At 36.3% G+C, this 18761-nt stretch overlaps 1 protein-coding gene across 12 annotated transcripts in view; it reads right to left on the bottom strand.

Moving 5' to 3' along the window:
- Positions 1–18761, bottom strand: part of RFX3 (regulatory factor X3) — a 308074-nt gene that overhangs the window by 18647 nt on the left and 270666 nt on the right. For 10 of the 12 annotated variants that reach the window (XM_063594035.1, XM_008976997.4, XM_055092194.2 and 7 more), the window contains one exon: positions 11114–11267. In XM_063594035.1, the coding sequence (XP_063450105.1) occupies positions 11114–11267 (154 nt within the window). Of the gene's footprint in view, positions 1–289; positions 10866–11113; positions 11268–18761 lie in introns of those variants that run through there. The other 2 variants (XM_055092197.3, XM_055092196.3) reach the window with 1 other exon arrangement.

Genomic DNA, 18761 nt, shown 5'->3' with positions numbered 1-18761 from the left:
TAAGCTGTCACAGGCCCGAAGAACAAATGATTATAAACTTTTCTGAAATAGTTTCTATCTTGTGGCTGGAATAAGATATCTCTTTGGGAAGCTACCTTTTAACTTGCTTAAATTCTATACATTATCCTTTCTCTCCACTTCAAAAGTACTTACAAAACCTTTCATTCATTTCTACTATTTAAGATTTAATTCAAGTCTAGCTATGACTGTCTAGTTAGAACTAATTATGTTTATGCTTCTTCTCTAATGTTCCCATTTTCTTTTCTAATTGACTTGTTTTCCCACTCTATTTTGTTGTTTGTGTTTTTCAAAGCATTGAATTAGTTTGCCTTTGATTACCACTTTGGCTACATACCAAAGAATGCTGTTGGATTCTTTGTAATTCCATGAATCATTTGACTCAACATTCAAAAATTGTTTGCAGAGTATTCTTCCAGTAGCAGTACAGTATTATCAATGCCTTCATATGTCTTTTTTTTATCTGTTTTATCAATTTCAACTTTAAGTTTATCTTTGTATGGTCCAAAAAATGATGATCTAATTATATACATTATTACTTAGATTGTCAATGCAGAATTGGTATTTAAAAATCTAATCCAGAGTAGGAAGGCAATCAAATACTTATCAGATATTTACATATTTATGGAAAGGGGAAGGAGATGGAACTAACAAAGATCAGGAACCTACTATGTGCCTGTCTGCCTGCCTATCTACTCTACTTACCTACCTAAACTAATCTTCACAAAAGCCCTATGAAAAAATGTCCTTATGCTTGTTTTGTTGAGGAGAAAACTAAGACTCAAGCAAGGATATTATATACAACTTTCCCAGGGTGCAAAGATATTAAATGGGAAATATAGAATTTAAATACAGGAATGGAGCACCGCATGGGCGGAACAACATAAGAAGTGGAGCCAGCCTGACCTGGGTTTGAATCACAACTCTACCACTATCCCACGCCTGAGCCCATGAGATCAAGGCTGCAGTGAGCTGTGATTGTGCCACTGCACTCCAACTTGGGTGACAGAGCAAGACCCTGTCTCAAAAAAAAAAAAAAAAAATTGTGTGATCCCAGACAAGTTAAACTATTTGAGCCTTAGACTTCCCAATATATGAACAGACAGTTCACAACGTGAGGACTGAATCTGTTCATGTTTGCAAAGGGGCCTAGAACAGTGCTTCCACCGTGTCACATTATCTTTAAAACTCAATTTTCAAATACTATTGATAAAACAGTAAAATTCCATTTAATAATAAGGTCATAAGATGGTGATTTTAAAATGAAATAAATGCCTCTAGCTAAGTGGGATTCCAGGAAGCACAGTCTAAGAATGGAAGGGTAAAGTGGGCTTTGACGTCAGGTTGACACTGTAAACTCAATCTAGGACTGGAGCCGGAAGTCGGTTTATACACTGATCAAGCCATTTATGATTCAAGCCAGCAAATACCATGAGAAGGGCTGGCCTGAGAATGGATGAAGTGCTTGTGTGTGCATGTGTTTGCTGGAATGGGGGTGATTACACAACTGGAAATAGCTGATGAACTAAGATGAGTTATCAGCATGTAAACCTTGGCCTAACCGAGTGTTTCTCTCTGTTCTTCAAAGAAGTCAATGAAGAAATAGGCCCTTTAAAGCCCTTTTTAGAGAATCAGGAGGATTGTTCACACACAGATTTGGAACTTCCTGACTCAATGCTTGTCTTTTCAGCACTCCATACTTAACTTGAACTTTGCAACATTCTGAATTTTACAAATAATATATAGCTCTGCAATTTCCTGTGATTTCAATTCTATTAACCTTACTTAATAAAAGTGATCAGTCCGAGGCAGGCGGATCACGTGAGGTCGGAAGTTTGACACCAGCCTGACCAACATGGAGAAACCCCGTCTCTACTAGAAATACAAATACAAAATTAGCTGGGCGTGGTTGCGCATGCCTATAATCCCAGCTACTCGGGAGGCTGAGGCAGGAGAATCGCTTGAACCCGGGAGGCAGAGGTTGTGTCATAGTGAGCCGAGATCACCATTGCACTCCAGCCTGGGCAACAAGAGCAAAACTCCATCTCAAAGAAAAAAAAAAAAAAACCAGAGACAATAAAACTGATTGAAAAAAGGTAGGTAATGGCAGCTATTCTGGATGTTTTTGATGGTGAAAAGAAACATCTGGAAATTTCAATATAAGGAGTCCAGAGCATTATTATTTTCCTTAAATGTCTCCCAAACAAGAACCAAATAAATCAAAGCATTCTGCATTTAGCATTGATACATGGTTTTACAACTGAGGAAAAGGTTGCTGACTTTAATTTCTAGTTTTATAATATTTGCAAGGATTATTAACATTCCATTTGGTAAAACCTTGTGTTCCTTTTCTTGGTATGTGTATGTGTACTTTTCTATGTATCTTTAAATAGTTTTTATTGAAACCTGCTAAGAAGGCCAAGATCTCTGGCAGTTTGCTCCACACGTGGGCAAATCCTGCCCGTAGTTGCTGTTGGTCTTGCTGTTGTGGGCTAGACAGCTATCCTGGCAATGTGTGCTACTGGCCAATCTGTAAACAGGGCAGCATGATTCTAACTGTTCCGGCTTTTTTGCCTGCCTTGGGGACATAGCAACAGGTGTACCTAATTGTGTTTAAATGTCTAAGACACACTTACAAGTGAGTGTGCAGGCGGTGAAGTGTTCAGATTACAATACTGGCCTTAGTTGCCTTTGAAGAGAATAGTAGTCTCAAAAACAGGAGCATTTAACACCACCATTAAGGCCAAAGCAAGAGGGGCCTTTGGCCCAAGACCCACACTATGGAGAACTCTGCTCTGTGTTTTCCATTGCCAGTCCCTTTCCTACAGTGTAAGGAGTCCACAGAGCCAGCCGGATGTGACTTCTTGGAGCCTGTGCTTCCCTCCCCACTCCCATACCACCTCTTCTTATCCGAGACCCTAGAATTCCCTGCCCCGTGGCTCTGAGTTCCCTTCCAGGCCCTGGCAGGTCTCTTCTCCAACTCTACCATTCAGAGGCATGAAGAGACAGCCAAAAAGGGGCAGCTGTTTGCAAAAGGTAGACAAAACTTGAAGACTGGGCTGAGGTGTCCACAAATCTGAGCACAAAGCTGTTCATAATATAAGATGGGGAGTGATGAAGCAGTCTAGGGCCAGAGGCTGGGGACACGGGCTGGCTATGTCTATGTCAATATTTTCTGGTATGGAACTCAGGGGAGACAGAATTTCAAATCCAAACTCAGCCTTCCAAGTTGTTATCAAGACATATTTGTCAAGGTAGGTGGATAGAACAGATTTTATTTATAGTCTGATTCATAACTTCTAAAATATTTAGACACGTGGTATCCTGGGCCCTGTAAATTGCAGGGTTGGGCCAGGCAGCATATACTTTATGCAAGTAAAGCTATTGGGGAAATAGAACGAACCTTGCTCCTAATTTAACACTGGCTCCCCTTGAAAACACCTATATTATTTAATAGGAAAGCATAGCATTAATTTATTCTATCAGAGGACTATATCTTAATTTTGATTATACCACTTCTCTTTTCTGGAAATCATTAACTGGAGAGACAATCAGAGTGGCAGTGTAGAAACATGTTCCCTTTGTACTAAGAAAACCTTCACAACAAGCATCAATCAGGTTTGAAGTGCTTGTATTATCATCACATAAGGCCCATATTCTTGCAGAGAATCTCTAATTTTTCTGACATTTTATGGTACTATATTTTATATAAGGATGGTATAAAGAAAGAAAACAATTCCTGTGAGTTTACGAATTTGCCTATCCCAAACAAGAGTTATTTATTTATCAGGGGGGCCAGCAACCACTATCTTCACCTGTGGTTGAGAGCAAAACCACCATAAAGACAGTGTCAAAGCCAAGAGCCACTTGGGCTAGGCACAGGATGACAGAGTGTGGCAAAGTGGCCAGTAGGTGGCACCGTCATGCTTACTCTATGCCAGGGAATCCTTTTCTCTGGTTGGGTCTGCCCAAATAGCTGCAGTGCTACCTGACAAACTCTTTACTAAACAAATAACTTAGCGGTGCACTTTGCTGAAGAGGACTGTGTGCTGAGATTTCTTTCCTGATGTCTACAGTGACCATTTTAGTCCTTGAAATATTTTAAAAAGGCTTCAACTTCTATTTTGGTTTATTTCCCCACTTCTAAGCTCTTTAGGAAAATTGCTGTCATAAGCACCTACAAAAGTCCAACTTCATAGGATTTCTCTGAAATAGTATTGACAGGCACTTTCTAAGGAGAAGGTACACTTTTTGGTCTAGGAGTTTTTTGTTTTTTGTTTGTTTTTTTTTTTGCCCAGAGTAAAGAAATCTAGTGTATCAATCATGAAATCCAAGAAGACGTCCTATCAATTGGTAGTCTGTCCTTTGTACTTCCTTCCTTGAGTATTTTTAGGGTACCTGTTGTATGATTATGTTTAGATCACAGTTATCAGCAAATTTTCTCCATTCCCTGAAGAGGATGAGAGGAGAGGTTATAGCCCAGAGCCAGCAGGGAAGAAAGCCACGCATAGGAAGCTAATGAGCAGGGATCCCAGAGAGAAAGAAACGTAGCCCTAGGCTGCTGAGTCAACAGATTCCTTTCTCAAATCCAAGAAGAGAAATGAACAGAATGACAAACCAGGAAAAAGGAAGAAAAAATGGGACATGGAGGCAATTCTCTGGAACTTTGGGGTCACTTCTATAATTTATTTTCAAGTTGTCAGAAATTGTGCTAATGTAGATGAGCAGATTTACAACTAAAACCAAACTACGACTTCTTTAAAAAAATGTTTGATTTAGGTCTGGTCTCAGGATGGGTGTACAGGAGCTGTAGGGTGTAATTGGTTATTTTCCGGCAGATTTAGTTTTCCAAATGCAATTTGCTTAGACTAATATTCCATTTAGTTTTCATATTCTAAACATCTACTAACAAAAAGTGCAAGGGGAAAAGATGGCAAGAGTATTAAGAGGCATCCTGTAAGGCAGAGGAAAAAAAAAAACTCTGAAACAAAATAATAAAAACTTTTAAGCTAGGCACCTGGCTTGTGATTGTCAGAGAGAAAATGTGTGTCTATGTGTTTGTGTGTTTGGGGGAGTTGCACATAATCCCTATTTTGAAACTATAATAATTTATATGGTGAAAAACTGAAAGATAGATTAAGCCCATCCCATTTGACTATTTGAAGTGAGGCAGTCCTACTTTCTAAAGTTAGTTCTACCACTTGCTAGTTTTGATTTGGGGCAACTTTCAATTTCTCCTTTCCTCACTGGTGAAATAGGGATACTAAGACATCTTTTGCAAGGTTTCAATCAATATTAAATAAGAATGTAAGACATCTAGCATAGGGATTGGCACAAGGCCTGCCCTCAATTGGAAAAATACTAATATAGTAAATAATAAGCTTTACTATAAATAACAATCAACAGTATAATTTTTAACAAGTATTCCTTACATTTTCTAAGCCACTACTGTTCCATGATTGTTTTTTTTTTCCCTGCAAACTATCTCGACTTGTGATAATATTCTTTCCTTTTAAAATACTGTTGTAACAAGTCTGTTGTTCAACAGGCACATTTAAAGTGTATTCCCTAGTCACACTAGCACAATGCTTGCTAAAATTTGTGTTTCTTTGGTTTGATTTTACTTTAAGCACCAATATTTGTTTACTATGAATGTAATTCTACTTCCACCAAATGGAATTCTTTCACTGAGCTTTTATCCCAAAAGCTTACATGTTCAATTATTACTGCTCTTCTTCAGTTTGTAGGTTTTGAAGATTTTTTTCCTTCCAAAAAAATTAACTGAGTATATCAATTTTGATGAATCCAAGACATTTTTCTTTTGATGTTAAATTGTTACAGGTTAAATTTTTCTCTAAAAATATTACTGAAATATTATCTTTTCTATATTGATATTCGCAATTGAACACTTAAAGACTCTACTGGTTTCTCTTTATTTGAAAATGGCTAAAGAGGTGGCTTAGATATAATATTAAGTATAATTAAATTATGATTAAAAGAATTGATACATTTGATAGATTATTAAAAGGTTTGTAACAAAATCATTTTATGAAGCAATAAAAATTTCAAAGATTCTGTGAATATATTAATGGACTATGTATGTTTTAAAGAGATAAAGCAGAAAGATTCTAAACAGCCATAACATTTGAATAAAAGGACATTTTTCTGCTCAATGTGTCTGGTCAGAGTTGTATGGAAAGCTTTATGATTTTTAAAATTGTTTATTTAACAGGTATGTAAACAGATGCAACTCATTTATTTTACTTTATTCTTACTCTTAAATTTTCACCACTGCCAGAAAGCTTGTGGACAAATTTATAATATTTAAATGAAAATTTAAAAATTATATAAATTTTAGCAATAAATAAATTGTTTCCTTTTTATCATTTAGGCAAAAAAAAAAAAACCCTCTAGAATTGCATATGCTTTAAATAATTTACTAGGCAGTATTAATGTAGTAGCATACTGACATTTACAGGAAACCGTTTTGGGACTGTGACGCTGTTTCCAGTTTAGGGGAGTGCATGGTATAGCAGTCTTTATTTCAATAACACCAACAACATTTACAACATTGAAATGACAGTATTACAGTCAATTTAAAAGTAATAGTTTTTATGCTTGTATATATCTTGTTTATATGTAAAACGGGTTGTTCTTTCCTGCCTGCCTGCTCAAATAATGTAAGTAATGTTAATTTTAAAACTCAGTAAAACTGAGTTCACATTATTGAAAAGATACATTCATTGTTCTTAAGTCACTTTAAAAGGAAAGTCTTTTTGCTTGCTTATGAAACTATTTAACTGACACCTTTTCCAAAGCAAGCACCTATAAAGGCAAAACAAATGCCCAGCAAAGTTTGTGACTATTTTGCAGGTTTGCCCTTGAAATTGTTCCTACTCCAATCCTACTCCAATCTGTAGCAGGTCATAAGCATGGCAGATTAACAGCAAGGACTTTGGTGCCAGACTGCGTGGTTTCAGAACCTGATTTCACAATTTAGTGGTTGTGTGACCTTGGGCAAGTTACTTTTTGGTTCTGTGTCTCATTTCTTCTTCTTTTTTTTTATTTTTATTTTTATTTTTTGAGATGGAGTCCCGCTTTGTCACCCAGGCTGGAGTGCAGTGGCGTGACCTTGTCTCACTGCAACCTCCACCTCCTGGGTTCAAGCAATTCTCCTGGTCTCAGCCTCCCGAGTAGCTGGGACTACAGGCACGCGCCACCACGCCCGGCTAATTTTTTTTGTATTTTTATTAGAGACAGGGTTTCACCATATTGGTTAGGCTGGTCTCGAACTCCTGACCTCAGGTGATCCACCCGCCTTGTCCTCCCAAAGTGCTGGGATTACAGGCGTGAGCCACCAAGCCCGGCCTCTTATTTCATCATTTGTAAAACAGGTGTAATATTAGTATCCACTTATAGATCTGTGGTGAGTTATTAACATATATATATGGCACTTAGAACTGTACCTGGCACACAACTGCTATGTAGGTGTTAGCTTCACTTGAAATTTTGACTTTTTATCCTAATTCAATTTTTCCTCTTGTCTGTTGCATTTGACAGTGTTTATTTGGTCTCCCTGGTGCTTGAACGTTAGGTTTCTCAGGAAAACTTCACCTTGGCTGTGCTCTCTCCCACCTCTGTCAGGGCCTGTGCACATTCCCCTGTGCCTGGGGTGTTTTTCACCCCTTACCTTCAGATTCTCTCTTCACAGAGTTAACATCTTTTGTCCTTTAGTTCTTACCTCAAACATCACTTCCTTGGGAAAGACTTCCCTGGTCCTCCCAGGCTAGATTTAGGGCCTCAAGCTTTAAGCATTCTTATATCCCTTTAATTTTCCTTCAAAGCACTTACCAAAGTTTGTAGCTATAGTTATGTGACTATGTAAATATGTATCCCCCACTTGAAATCTAAGCTCCTCGAAGGCTGGGTAAAAATCCATTTTTTTCATCATTATATTCCAATCATGATAGCTTTGGCATAGAGTATCTGCACAATAAAAACTTGTTAATAAATGATAAATCAATTTCGGAGATCAGAAGTCTAGAGTTCAACACACGTCAACATGATTTGCCCAAGATTATACTAATAGCTATGACAGAGCTAGAAGTAGAATTCACTTCTGACTCAAAGTCCTTTATTGTTTCCAGGTATTACATCTGTGACTATACAAATCAAACAGAGAACTGTGCAATTAGTATTGTGGAGCTTCTAGAATGAGAAGTAAAAGTACATATCAGAAAGACTTGAACTATTTAAGGTATTCTGGAGTAGCTGAGTCTCCCTGAGAAACTGATTTTTACAACATGAAGTAGGAGTTAGAATGGGCATGGGGAGGTGGGCAGAGGCTTCCAGGTAGAAAGAACCATTTATGCAGTAGTCCAAGGATGAGAAAACCTTAGTGAATGAGAACAGAGAAAAGGCCACTGTGATTGCAACAGAAAGAGTAGGAAGTGGGAGGCTGACGTTGATCAGAGGGGCAGGGCCAGATCATGCAAGAGCTCATGTTAGTAGCACAAGGGAAAGCCACTGAAGGGTTTCAAGTGGGGGATGACACAGTCAGCTTTGCATTTTCACAAGACGATACTGACTGCACTCTGAGGGATTTGAGAAACAGAACTTGGTAATTGGTTGCAGATGGGAGTCAAGATAGAAGGACATAAAAAAAGAATGTTCACGTGTCTGGTATAATCAACTGGGAGGATCGTGGCACCATTTACTGAGAAAGAGCCATTAGTAGATACAGCAAGACTATTATCTTCATTAAGTATATAATATGCTCTCAATAAATAGTGACAATTGTTATTGTCTTTGTGGTTGCTATTATTACTCATTATTCCAAACCATTTGCTGTGACTGGGAGTTATGGTGATTTGTATGGATTTCAATGGATTTTGGCCTGATGTGTTACTCCCACTATGTACACAGGCACGTCTGGATTTGGTGATTGGAAAAGGAAGTCACCCAAGGGACCAAGAGAAGGTAGGCTTAGGATAATGTGAGGAGAACATGAGAAAACAAACTTTTTATTTTTTGAATTTCCTTCTCCTTTTCCCCAAATCAAGAAATTTTAGATATGATAGTATGACCATGGCCAATAGATCTATGAGAGCAAACAGGTGTATGAGGCATCGGTGTTGTATGGGGAGATCAAACCTATAAAATTAGTCTGAATTTGCCTTTTGGGGTAAATAATGGATGAGCATAGGCAGGTCAAAGGGCTTTCCTATAAACTGAGTAAGCAAAGAAATCAAGAAGTATGATTAGATCTTTGACCATTTTTTAAATTTAGATTTTATGTATATATCTTTGCCTCATGTAAAATCTGTCACATTCATTTAGATCGTTTACATGTAGTAAAAAAAAAAAAAGAATAACTATTAGAATGGAGTTGGCACTATAGATTATGTAGCCCATTTTAATTCTGGTGCCGCCTGTGCAAGCATACCAGGAGGCTGCTAAGCCTTCACACTGTGTGACTGGCTCACGTCCACTGCCTTAGTTCCCTAGAGATGCAAGGAAAGCAAAGTCCACGCATCAAGATTAGCCACATGGTGTTAATGAGAATCCCCGCCATCATTATCCTATTTATCTTGTTAAAGAAGTCCTTGAGCATATGAGGTAGTGGCAAATGTGTTAAGTATACTAAAACGCAAGGTCCATTTCTGAAGTCTTGAACCCTGAGTTAAGAGATTTTAGAGTACTGAGTCCACGTGCTACCTGGGCATTTTCCAACAAGGCATCTATAAAACAAGTAAAGAAAGAGGCAATGAGGGGAAGTCAAATATAAGAAAAGTCCAGATTGTTTTGGTCACATGAGGTCCTGCTTACAATGAAAAGCCACAGTGATTCCTGCTTAATCTCACACATATATTTGGCATCATTTAAGCTTTATCATCAACAGGGAACATCATACAAAGACATTTAGATGGATATACAGCAAGGGGTTTTAAAGAAGTGGAAAAGATGAATATTTCAACTGACCTTCTAGGCAAGTTTGACATGCATTTTATTTATACTAGAATATTAGGGAGGTCCTTGAAGTATTTTAATGTATTTTTATTTATACCTTATTATATTAAACTAGGAAAAGCATTGAATAATATCTGTTTTCACTCTTTTTTATTTATATAAGCACATACACATAGCTTAAAAGTGAACATGTCTTTTTTACCGCCTTGGGTAATTTGTCACATTTAATAGTCTGGTATAATTCAACAAGGTATAAACTACCCCCGCCTCCTGCATTCAATATAACAAAATAAGCCAGTGCTGAACCATTTGAGCATTTGCATCTATTCCTCATTATATTAACCAGCCCTTGTTTATATTCAGAGTTTAAGCTTTTTGATAAGCCATTTTGATTACTATTCAGAAATTCTGAAGAAGAGAATTTTCCCCCTTACATCATTAGTGGTTAGAAGCATGGGTTTGAAAATCAGAATGTGTTTGAAAAAAAATCTCTACCATTTTTTAGCTGAGTAATCATTTAACCTTTCTGTGCCTTAGCTTTCTGCATAAACCTCGGATGCTTATTGTAAAACAGAATAAAGTAGAACGTATCTCAAAGACTTGCATTAAGTGCTTTATTACATGTAAAAAACATAGAACTGTGCCTCGCACATAGTAAGTGTCCAAAAAATGTTAGTTATCATCGTTACCATTTTTATCCTTCTAAAATAGAATCATTTACTTTGTTCTTGGAGACCGGGAAAGAGTCTACAAAATACATATTTAATCTTTTCCATTGTATTCCTAGCCCTTTGCTTTATCAGGAGCACCAATCTTTTTCCCACTCAAAATATTTTTCATATTCCAGTGGTTCTCAAGTTTTTCTTTTACATAGGTACCTGTATAATATAGAGAGACATTCCATGAACTTTCACATGATATAATCCACAATTTTAGAATCTTTTGATTAAGCACATAAGAACAGAGGGATTTAAGGAACTCTTGCAATAACTCCACAGTCCCTCCTGGCTCTGAGGCTGCCTTGGTTAGGAACCATGGTTTTAATCAATAATGTATTTAGACTGAAGTGTAATTCTGGCTTATTTTTAATAACCCAGTGGGTCACAGCTCTTTCAGCCTCTCTTACCTCGCCCATGACTGCTATGGGAGTCTCTCCTGTTGCCTGAGCAACACGATGTTCTACTAAGTAAAACATATATTCGTCGTAGAGTAGACGGATCAGGTGGAAGGAGCCAAAGCTAGCAGCACTGCGTAAGGTTAAGTCCCGAATAACCATTGAGCTGTTCCAAGAGAAAAGACAAATATGCAGCTAATATTAGTGACAAGAATTAGCATTCTACCTATTTTTCCTCTTAAAAAAAAGTCAAGCTGGGAGTCTATATGGTTGGTATAGTATAAAACCTGCCATGAAAGCATTTCATTATTGAACGCAGTTGCAACTCATTTAAATAGAATGATAAAGAGGTAATCCTCACGGAGACTTGATCCTTATTCAAGATAGATAGTCTTAATGGAAAAAGTCATTCTACTATCATAGGCAAGTCTGCTGCTTCTACCAAACTCACAAATAAATCAGAATTGTACAAAAAAATGCCTGAAAGATTGACCACTCATTACTACCCTAAGAAAAAGCAACTTGAGTAAAAATCTTATTGATGAAGGTTGGCAGTCTGTCCCCTCTCAGTGATAATGATCTCTGGGGTAGGCCTTAGAAAAAATATGTATTTCTGCCAGACAAAGCTTACAAAATATAATAAGCAATGTTCCCAGATGTGGCAATACAGAATATAGGCAAGTACGTACAGGGATTCCAGCAAGTTTTCTTGGAAGGCAAACGTATTAAGTGTTTCCAGTTTCTTAATGATTTCCACTTAAATTAAGGCACATTTACATTAGAAATAAGCACAATAAAATCAATCAAGAAATGCGTTATTTTTGAAAATGCAAACATTTAAAGTATATAATATGAGAATATAAGCAATATTTATAAAATACTTATAATAAACTCTATTATATTTAAAATGGAAATGAGTCCAAAATAAAATCTTGGCTTCAACATGCCAATCATTAAGCTTGTTCATGCACTTCAAATCTTAAAATAGTCATAATTTAGAATCAGAGTGATGTGTGTGTGTGAGTGTGTGTATGTGTGTGTTTCTTATCACTTTCATTTACTGACCTTTTTCTAAAGATTTTTGGCATATGAACACTAAAACAACCATTGTAAAAACTCACCTATGCCTCGTTTTACAGTAAAGAATTATAAGACATCAGGCAAATGGAAAAACAAAAGACTGTACTTTTGTTTTCTGTTTCATTTTTCAACCTTGTTTAAATAGAGGCTACTAATACATCAAATTGTATGCATTCAACTTGGCAAGTGACAGATCATCATTGTCCATCTGAAACACAGAAGCCTTGAATTCTGATTCTGTCTCTTCATTGACTGTTGATCTCAAAAACATCTTTTCCCCGAGATGTTTTTCCTCTTGCATGAAAACAAAACATTACCTTTAGTCTTATCTAACTTACGTGCTTATTTCAAGGATAAAATAAGTTAAAGGATATGAAATCAACTTATGAATGACTAGAACGCTATTCAAATATAAGTGATTGTGATTATAATACACAGAATAGGAGAAGCTGACTTTCTCATTCTCATTTATTTATGGTGGCAAGAATAGCAATTATTATATGATGATGGCAGAGGACCTCTCAATTCTGTGGATCTATTTACTAAAATAATAATAATAAGAATAAGCATGGGTTTGAAGTTACACAGACCCAGGTTACCACTATGTGATTTCAATTGTGATCATATAATTTTTTGTAAGGTTCAAAGTTTAGCCTAAGAGTCAAATGACATAATGTATGCGAAATCTTAAGAAAACTACCAATGTAACTATACTGTTACCTACATTAGTGTTAATAATATATTCATTATCATAAATAGTAGGTCTACTGAATGATATCTTAGAGTTGACTACTTTAATGAATTCCTTAAGTTTACAGCTCTATAAATAATTATTAAAAATAAATGAATACTTTCATTTGCATGCCAACATATATGACAAAATTCTATATATAACTCTATCCACGTCTTTCCTAAAATTCAGTGACATATCACCAATTTGTAAAAATAATTTATAAGATTACAATATAAGAGTTATATGAAAATAAATATTTCTATTCCTATGGTAAAAAAATTTTAAAGCAGTGAATCACTTACTAAAAAAGCAAAAACAACACAAAAATAAAAAGAAAATGTTATATAACATTTTTACCCATACTAACAAAGACTTGAAATAAATGATTTTTAAAGTAAAGCATGAACAGAATATTTGCTCCTAATTGCATTTATCTTGCTGAAGATAGCAAGTATTTAAAATTTTCAAATTTTAAAAATTTAAAGTATAAGACAAATGCCTAACAAACATACAAAAACATGACTAATTTTATTTGGAATTAAAGAAATGAAAATTAAAGTAAGATACCCTATATAATCTATAAAGCTGTCAGAGGTTAAAAGACCCAATGTTATAGCTGGTTTGGAAAAACTCTCCTTTACTGTCTCTATGAATATAAATTCATAAAACTTTTGTAGAGGGAAATTTGGCAGTATTTGTCAAAATTTAAAATGTCAAAACCTTTGACCCAGCAATCTAATTCTAGAAATTTACACAATTGACCAAAGTTAGTCACAACTGCAGCACAATATTTGTACTAATGAGAAACTAGGAAAAGAAAGTAAATATCATTAAAAAGATAATCTAGTAGGATGCTGATTAAACAAGTTATGGCTCATCTAGATATAAAATTTTATGCAATCATTAAAAAAATGAAGTAGACATAAGTAGTAACATAGAAAGATGTTTATAATATAATCGTTAAGTTGAAGCAAGATACATGAGCTCATTTACATAAAAACACTCCATACATCAAAAAATACCTACCCCCAAGTGAATTGGACTATCTAATACTTTATTAGCATTGAGATCACACACTTCATTAAACTAGTATTAGTTACTTTAAATGTTTATATCCTTTTACTTGAACTTATCCAAAGATATATGTACAATCGTATATGAAGATAATCATAACAGCATTTTTAAAAACTCTATCAAAACACCAAAACCCGTCTTAATGTTCAAGAATAAGGGAATGTTTAAATAATGTATGAGGCATAAACATAATGAAATAGTATGAGGACATTAAACATTATGTTTCTGAAGATATTTAATGGCAAGAAATGCTTAAGATATAATTGCAAATAAAAAATGTTAAGAGAAAAATATAGTTAAATAGTCTATGGTAAACAACTGGATCCCAATTTTATTTAACCCAAAAGGAAATGTTTAACCAGTGGTAATTTCTGGGTAGAAGTTTTTGTATTTCCTAGATTATCTTTTTAAAAAATTAATTAATTTTTTTTTTTAGAGACAGGGGTCTTGCTGTATTGTCCAGGCTGGGGTGCAGTGATGCCATTATAGTTCACTGCAGCATTGAACTCCTGGGTTCCAGTGATCTTATGCTCCTCACCTCCCATAGGCACTTGCTACCATGCTCAGCTAATTATTTTATTTTGTTAGAGATAGGGTCTCACTATGTTGCCCAGGCTGGTCTTGAACTCCTGGACTCAACTGATCCTCCTGCCTCAGCCTCCCCCAAATAGCTGGGATTACAGGTGCAAGCCACCATGCCTGGCCTGTATTTACCACATTTTCTAATGTGAGCATATATTAACTGCATAATAAAAATATTTATTTTAAAAGATGTCATTCATTATATAATAATACAGAAAAACAATACTGAGTCAGGTGAATGTTAATAAATCTTTTCAGGAGTAAATATCACAGATACAGAATGAGTCTTTCTTTATATATTTCTAAGTTCAAATTTTAGGCCTTTGTATTTCTCTTTCTCTTTTTTTTGTTTTTGAGATGGAGTCTCGCTCTTGTTGCCCAGGCTGGAGTGCAATGGCATAATCTCATCTCACCGCAACCTCTGCCTCCCGGGTTCAAGCGATTCTCCTGCCTCAGCCTCCCGAGTAGCTAGGATTACAAACATGCGCCACCACGCCTGGCTAATTTTGTATTTTTAGTAGAGACGGGGTTTCTCCATGTTGGTCAGACTGGTGTCGAACTCCCGACCTCAGGTGATCCGCCCACCTCGGCCTTCTGTTAAAATATAATAACCCTGAAATCATGTGAACAACTAAGGAGAATGTTCATAACAAGTAGTTTCTGATATAATTTTAGAAATGCAAATTCAACTTTTTCCAATAAAATTCACATTTATTTAGCAGATATTTATTGTGTTCCTACTCTGCGGCAGGGTCTTGGCTCAGACAAGACAGACAAAATTTAGTTTCAAAAAAGTTCACGTTCTGTTAGGTGAGACAGTTAGTTAATACACAAGTAGATAAAAAATATAAAGTTAGGGAGTAAGAGATCCTATAAATCAGGGCCAGAGATTGGAGAGTGATGGGGGCAGGCATTTTAAGTTGGGGTATCTAGAAAATTCTTTCTGAGGAGGTGATATCTGAGCAGAAACTGGATTGAAGTGAGGAAACGAACACAGGTGAAGAGTCTTCCTGGCAGAAAGGAGAGCAAATGAAAGAGCTTGAGACAGAACTACTTGCTGTTTTCAAAGAGTAGCCAGGAGGCTAATGTGGTAGGAAGGCAGTGAGCAAAGAGAAGAATACCTGATAGGGTCTGGATGACTCTAGTGGCTGGACTGTGTAGGGTCTAGTAGGCCATGATAAGGCCTTAGGATTTCATTCTGAGTGTTTTGGAAACTTTTGGATGGTTAGGCAATCACCTTATTTCAGCATAAAATGCACATGTAATACTAAATTCTGTTGGAAGTTTAAAAAAAAATTTATTGATCCTCAATTATAATGCCTAGTTATTTAAAAAATACTGACATGTATGTCATGAAATTATTGTCATATGTTTAGAAAAGAATCAGTTGAATTGTATCATTAACGCTATGTCTACTTTATTCTCTCTGTGTCAGGCCTCCGCTTTACATGCCAAGTATTAAATGACACAATTAACAGTTTAATTGGAATCCTATTGTCCGATTCAGACTTCCGTAAGAAATGTTGTAAAATCGACTCCACTGAATTGTTGCTAAGTTACCATGAATTCAACTCTTTTTAAGATCAGAGTTGTACACGTTAATTATTTTATAATGGACAAGAAATATCTTTGTGTATTTATCTTTATAACTCATGGCGTGGAAATTGAAATATATGCCCTAACATGCGATAGCCAACCTGCCTCTTCTGAGTGTTTGAAGATATATCACACCCTTCAGGTGAGAACATCACACCTGTGATCCTTATGTGAACTCACTCTTTGAAAAGTGCTTACAGTTGATTCAAAAAAGAGTATTGCTTTTTGGAAGATTCATATATTGGGCAGTTGTAGGCAAACTAGGCACCCTGTGCCTACTTTCAAGCCAAATATCAAAGCTATACATTCCACTCTTTAAAAATGGGATATCTGAATGACCTTCAGGGTGGCCCTGAAGAATGCTCTCTTCTGTTATCCAAAACACACAAGCTGAGAAATGGCCCATATAACTTCTCCAATTCTGCCCAAGAAAGGCAGTGATTTTTTTTTTCTGCCTCCCAGGGAACCACAATTAGTCACTGACAGCCAGGTTAGGCAAGGAGAGAGCCCCCATTCAGAGCAGAACCTCTTTGTAGCGCTATATCAACTGCTATTATGATTCTCGGCAAGTTCATTTCTATATTTCCATGCGTGTAAATATATACAAAAAATTTTAGAAATTAGATTAAGCATCTGATTTCAGAACATGAAGGGCCTGTGTATGTGACTGCCAAATTTATAATGGCATTTACAAATTTACAAATTTTTGGCATCTGTAATGCCAAAAACATTTAAAAATATTCTAATTCTGCTTCTCTGATAGTTTGTGAATGTAATTTTCATTACTCAATATGTTCTTATGTCTCAGTAAAAAACAGTTCAGATATTAAAGGCTTAAGTTTGTAAGCTATTGACTTTGCCTACCAGCAGGAGGTATGCATCTGTCTGAATGTGCCTTTCCTTCTGGGGCCCTGAACTGTAGGCCTTCAAGTCTTTTTGAAACGAAAATAATAACTATAATACTATCTAATAATAACAAGCCAATTATCCTCAACTCAGGGAGGACAGAGGGCAGGCAAGTGATGATCTACTGGGTTTGTATATCTGCAGAGAACAAGAAATACAAGTAAGTAATTTTCTCTCCCTTCAAGACACCTGCAACAGATCTCTGTGGAGATGAAGGCTCCAGGGATGTATTTCTAAAATGACATCAACTAAATATAGGAAAAAAAAAAAAACCAACCACAGGTAGACGTAAGGACAAGTCTGACACTAATAACATAAGAAAGCAGTAGGAAGAAAAAAAGCACCTTGCTTTTTTGGATGTAGAGGATGGACTCTGCCTTTGGTCATGTAAGTTTTGGAACAGCCAGTCAGTGTACTGCTGTTTCATCAATTATTCATGGAGCACATATACCACTTACGTTGTTATCTGGGAAAAAACTTGATGAATAAAAAGAAACTCTTGGGCAACTGGGAAAATATCTGAAATCTTTTTTTTTTTTAAGATGGAGTCTTGCTCTGTCGCCCAGGCTGGAGTGCAGTGGCGTGATCTCTGCTCACTGCAAGCTCCACCTCCCGGGTTCACACCATTCTCCTACCTCAGCCTCCCGAGTAGCTGGGATTACAGGCGTGAGCCATCGTGCCTGGCTGAAATCTTAAAAAATATTCCCAAATTAAATTTTCTAATTCTACCATTACTACAACTGTTGCTGCATCTACCTTGAGAACACTGTGATAACGCATTTCAAATCCTCCTGCTGTATCAAGGGAAAACTTAATTTCTCATCAACACGTTTCTCATAAACACCCAGATCCAAACCTAGCACTGGCTTCACTGATGCATACTAGTGGGTCACAGGGCCAGACAACACCTTAATAATGTGCTTCTTGAATTATGTGGGATAAAGGTGTTAAATATATGAGAGGCAGGACTGTGGAATTGTACCACTGCAAAAACAAAAACAAAACAACAGCAAAAAACTGGTTGGCTTTCTTTCATTGCATTTGACCCTGGGCTAGACACGAGACAGCTATTTTCAGGATGTAAGGATAATTTAACTCTTATGAAACATATAATGTCGATCTATACGTCTACTTCAGTTTAAGAAATAAGAATATGGACCAAATCAGTTGAGAAAGAAAAAAGTCACTTATAATAAAACCAAAGGAACTACCATCATAATTAAAAGACCTCTGATTCCATCATTATAACCAAAGGTGGTCAGAACAATATGGAAATCCTATAGTCTGGGTCTACTGAGTTCACAAGTACTATTAGTTCCTACATTCTGTTACTTATTCGTAGTCTTTCCCTCCTCACAACTAGCTTTGGACTCACCACTGATGTCCAGAGGATGACCATAGTGTAGCTACAGCTACAGTCAGGTGTATGTCCTGTGGCCACCACTTTCTGATATGTGCATGGCTGCACAGAATCTACAGTAGAGACTGCCTATACTTTACAGCAGATATTAATCTTAGGGCCAAATCAGTGGGGCCAGCTTTATCTAAAGAAGTTAAAAAAATGAACTCTCACCATAAGAACAAATGCCAGAGTTAAAAATATAATTTACCCAACTTATGAAAGAATTCCCTCTGCCAATTCCATCCTACATATATGGTAGAGACACTGACCTACGAAGGTCATAAACG

Source organism: Pan paniscus, chromosome 11 (genome assembly GCF_029289425.2).
Source record: "Pan paniscus chromosome 11, NHGRI_mPanPan1-v2.0_pri, whole genome shotgun sequence".
Taxonomy (NCBI): Eukaryota; Metazoa; Chordata; class Mammalia; order Primates; family Hominidae; genus Pan; species Pan paniscus.
This window is presented reverse-complemented; position numbering and strand designations above follow the sequence as displayed.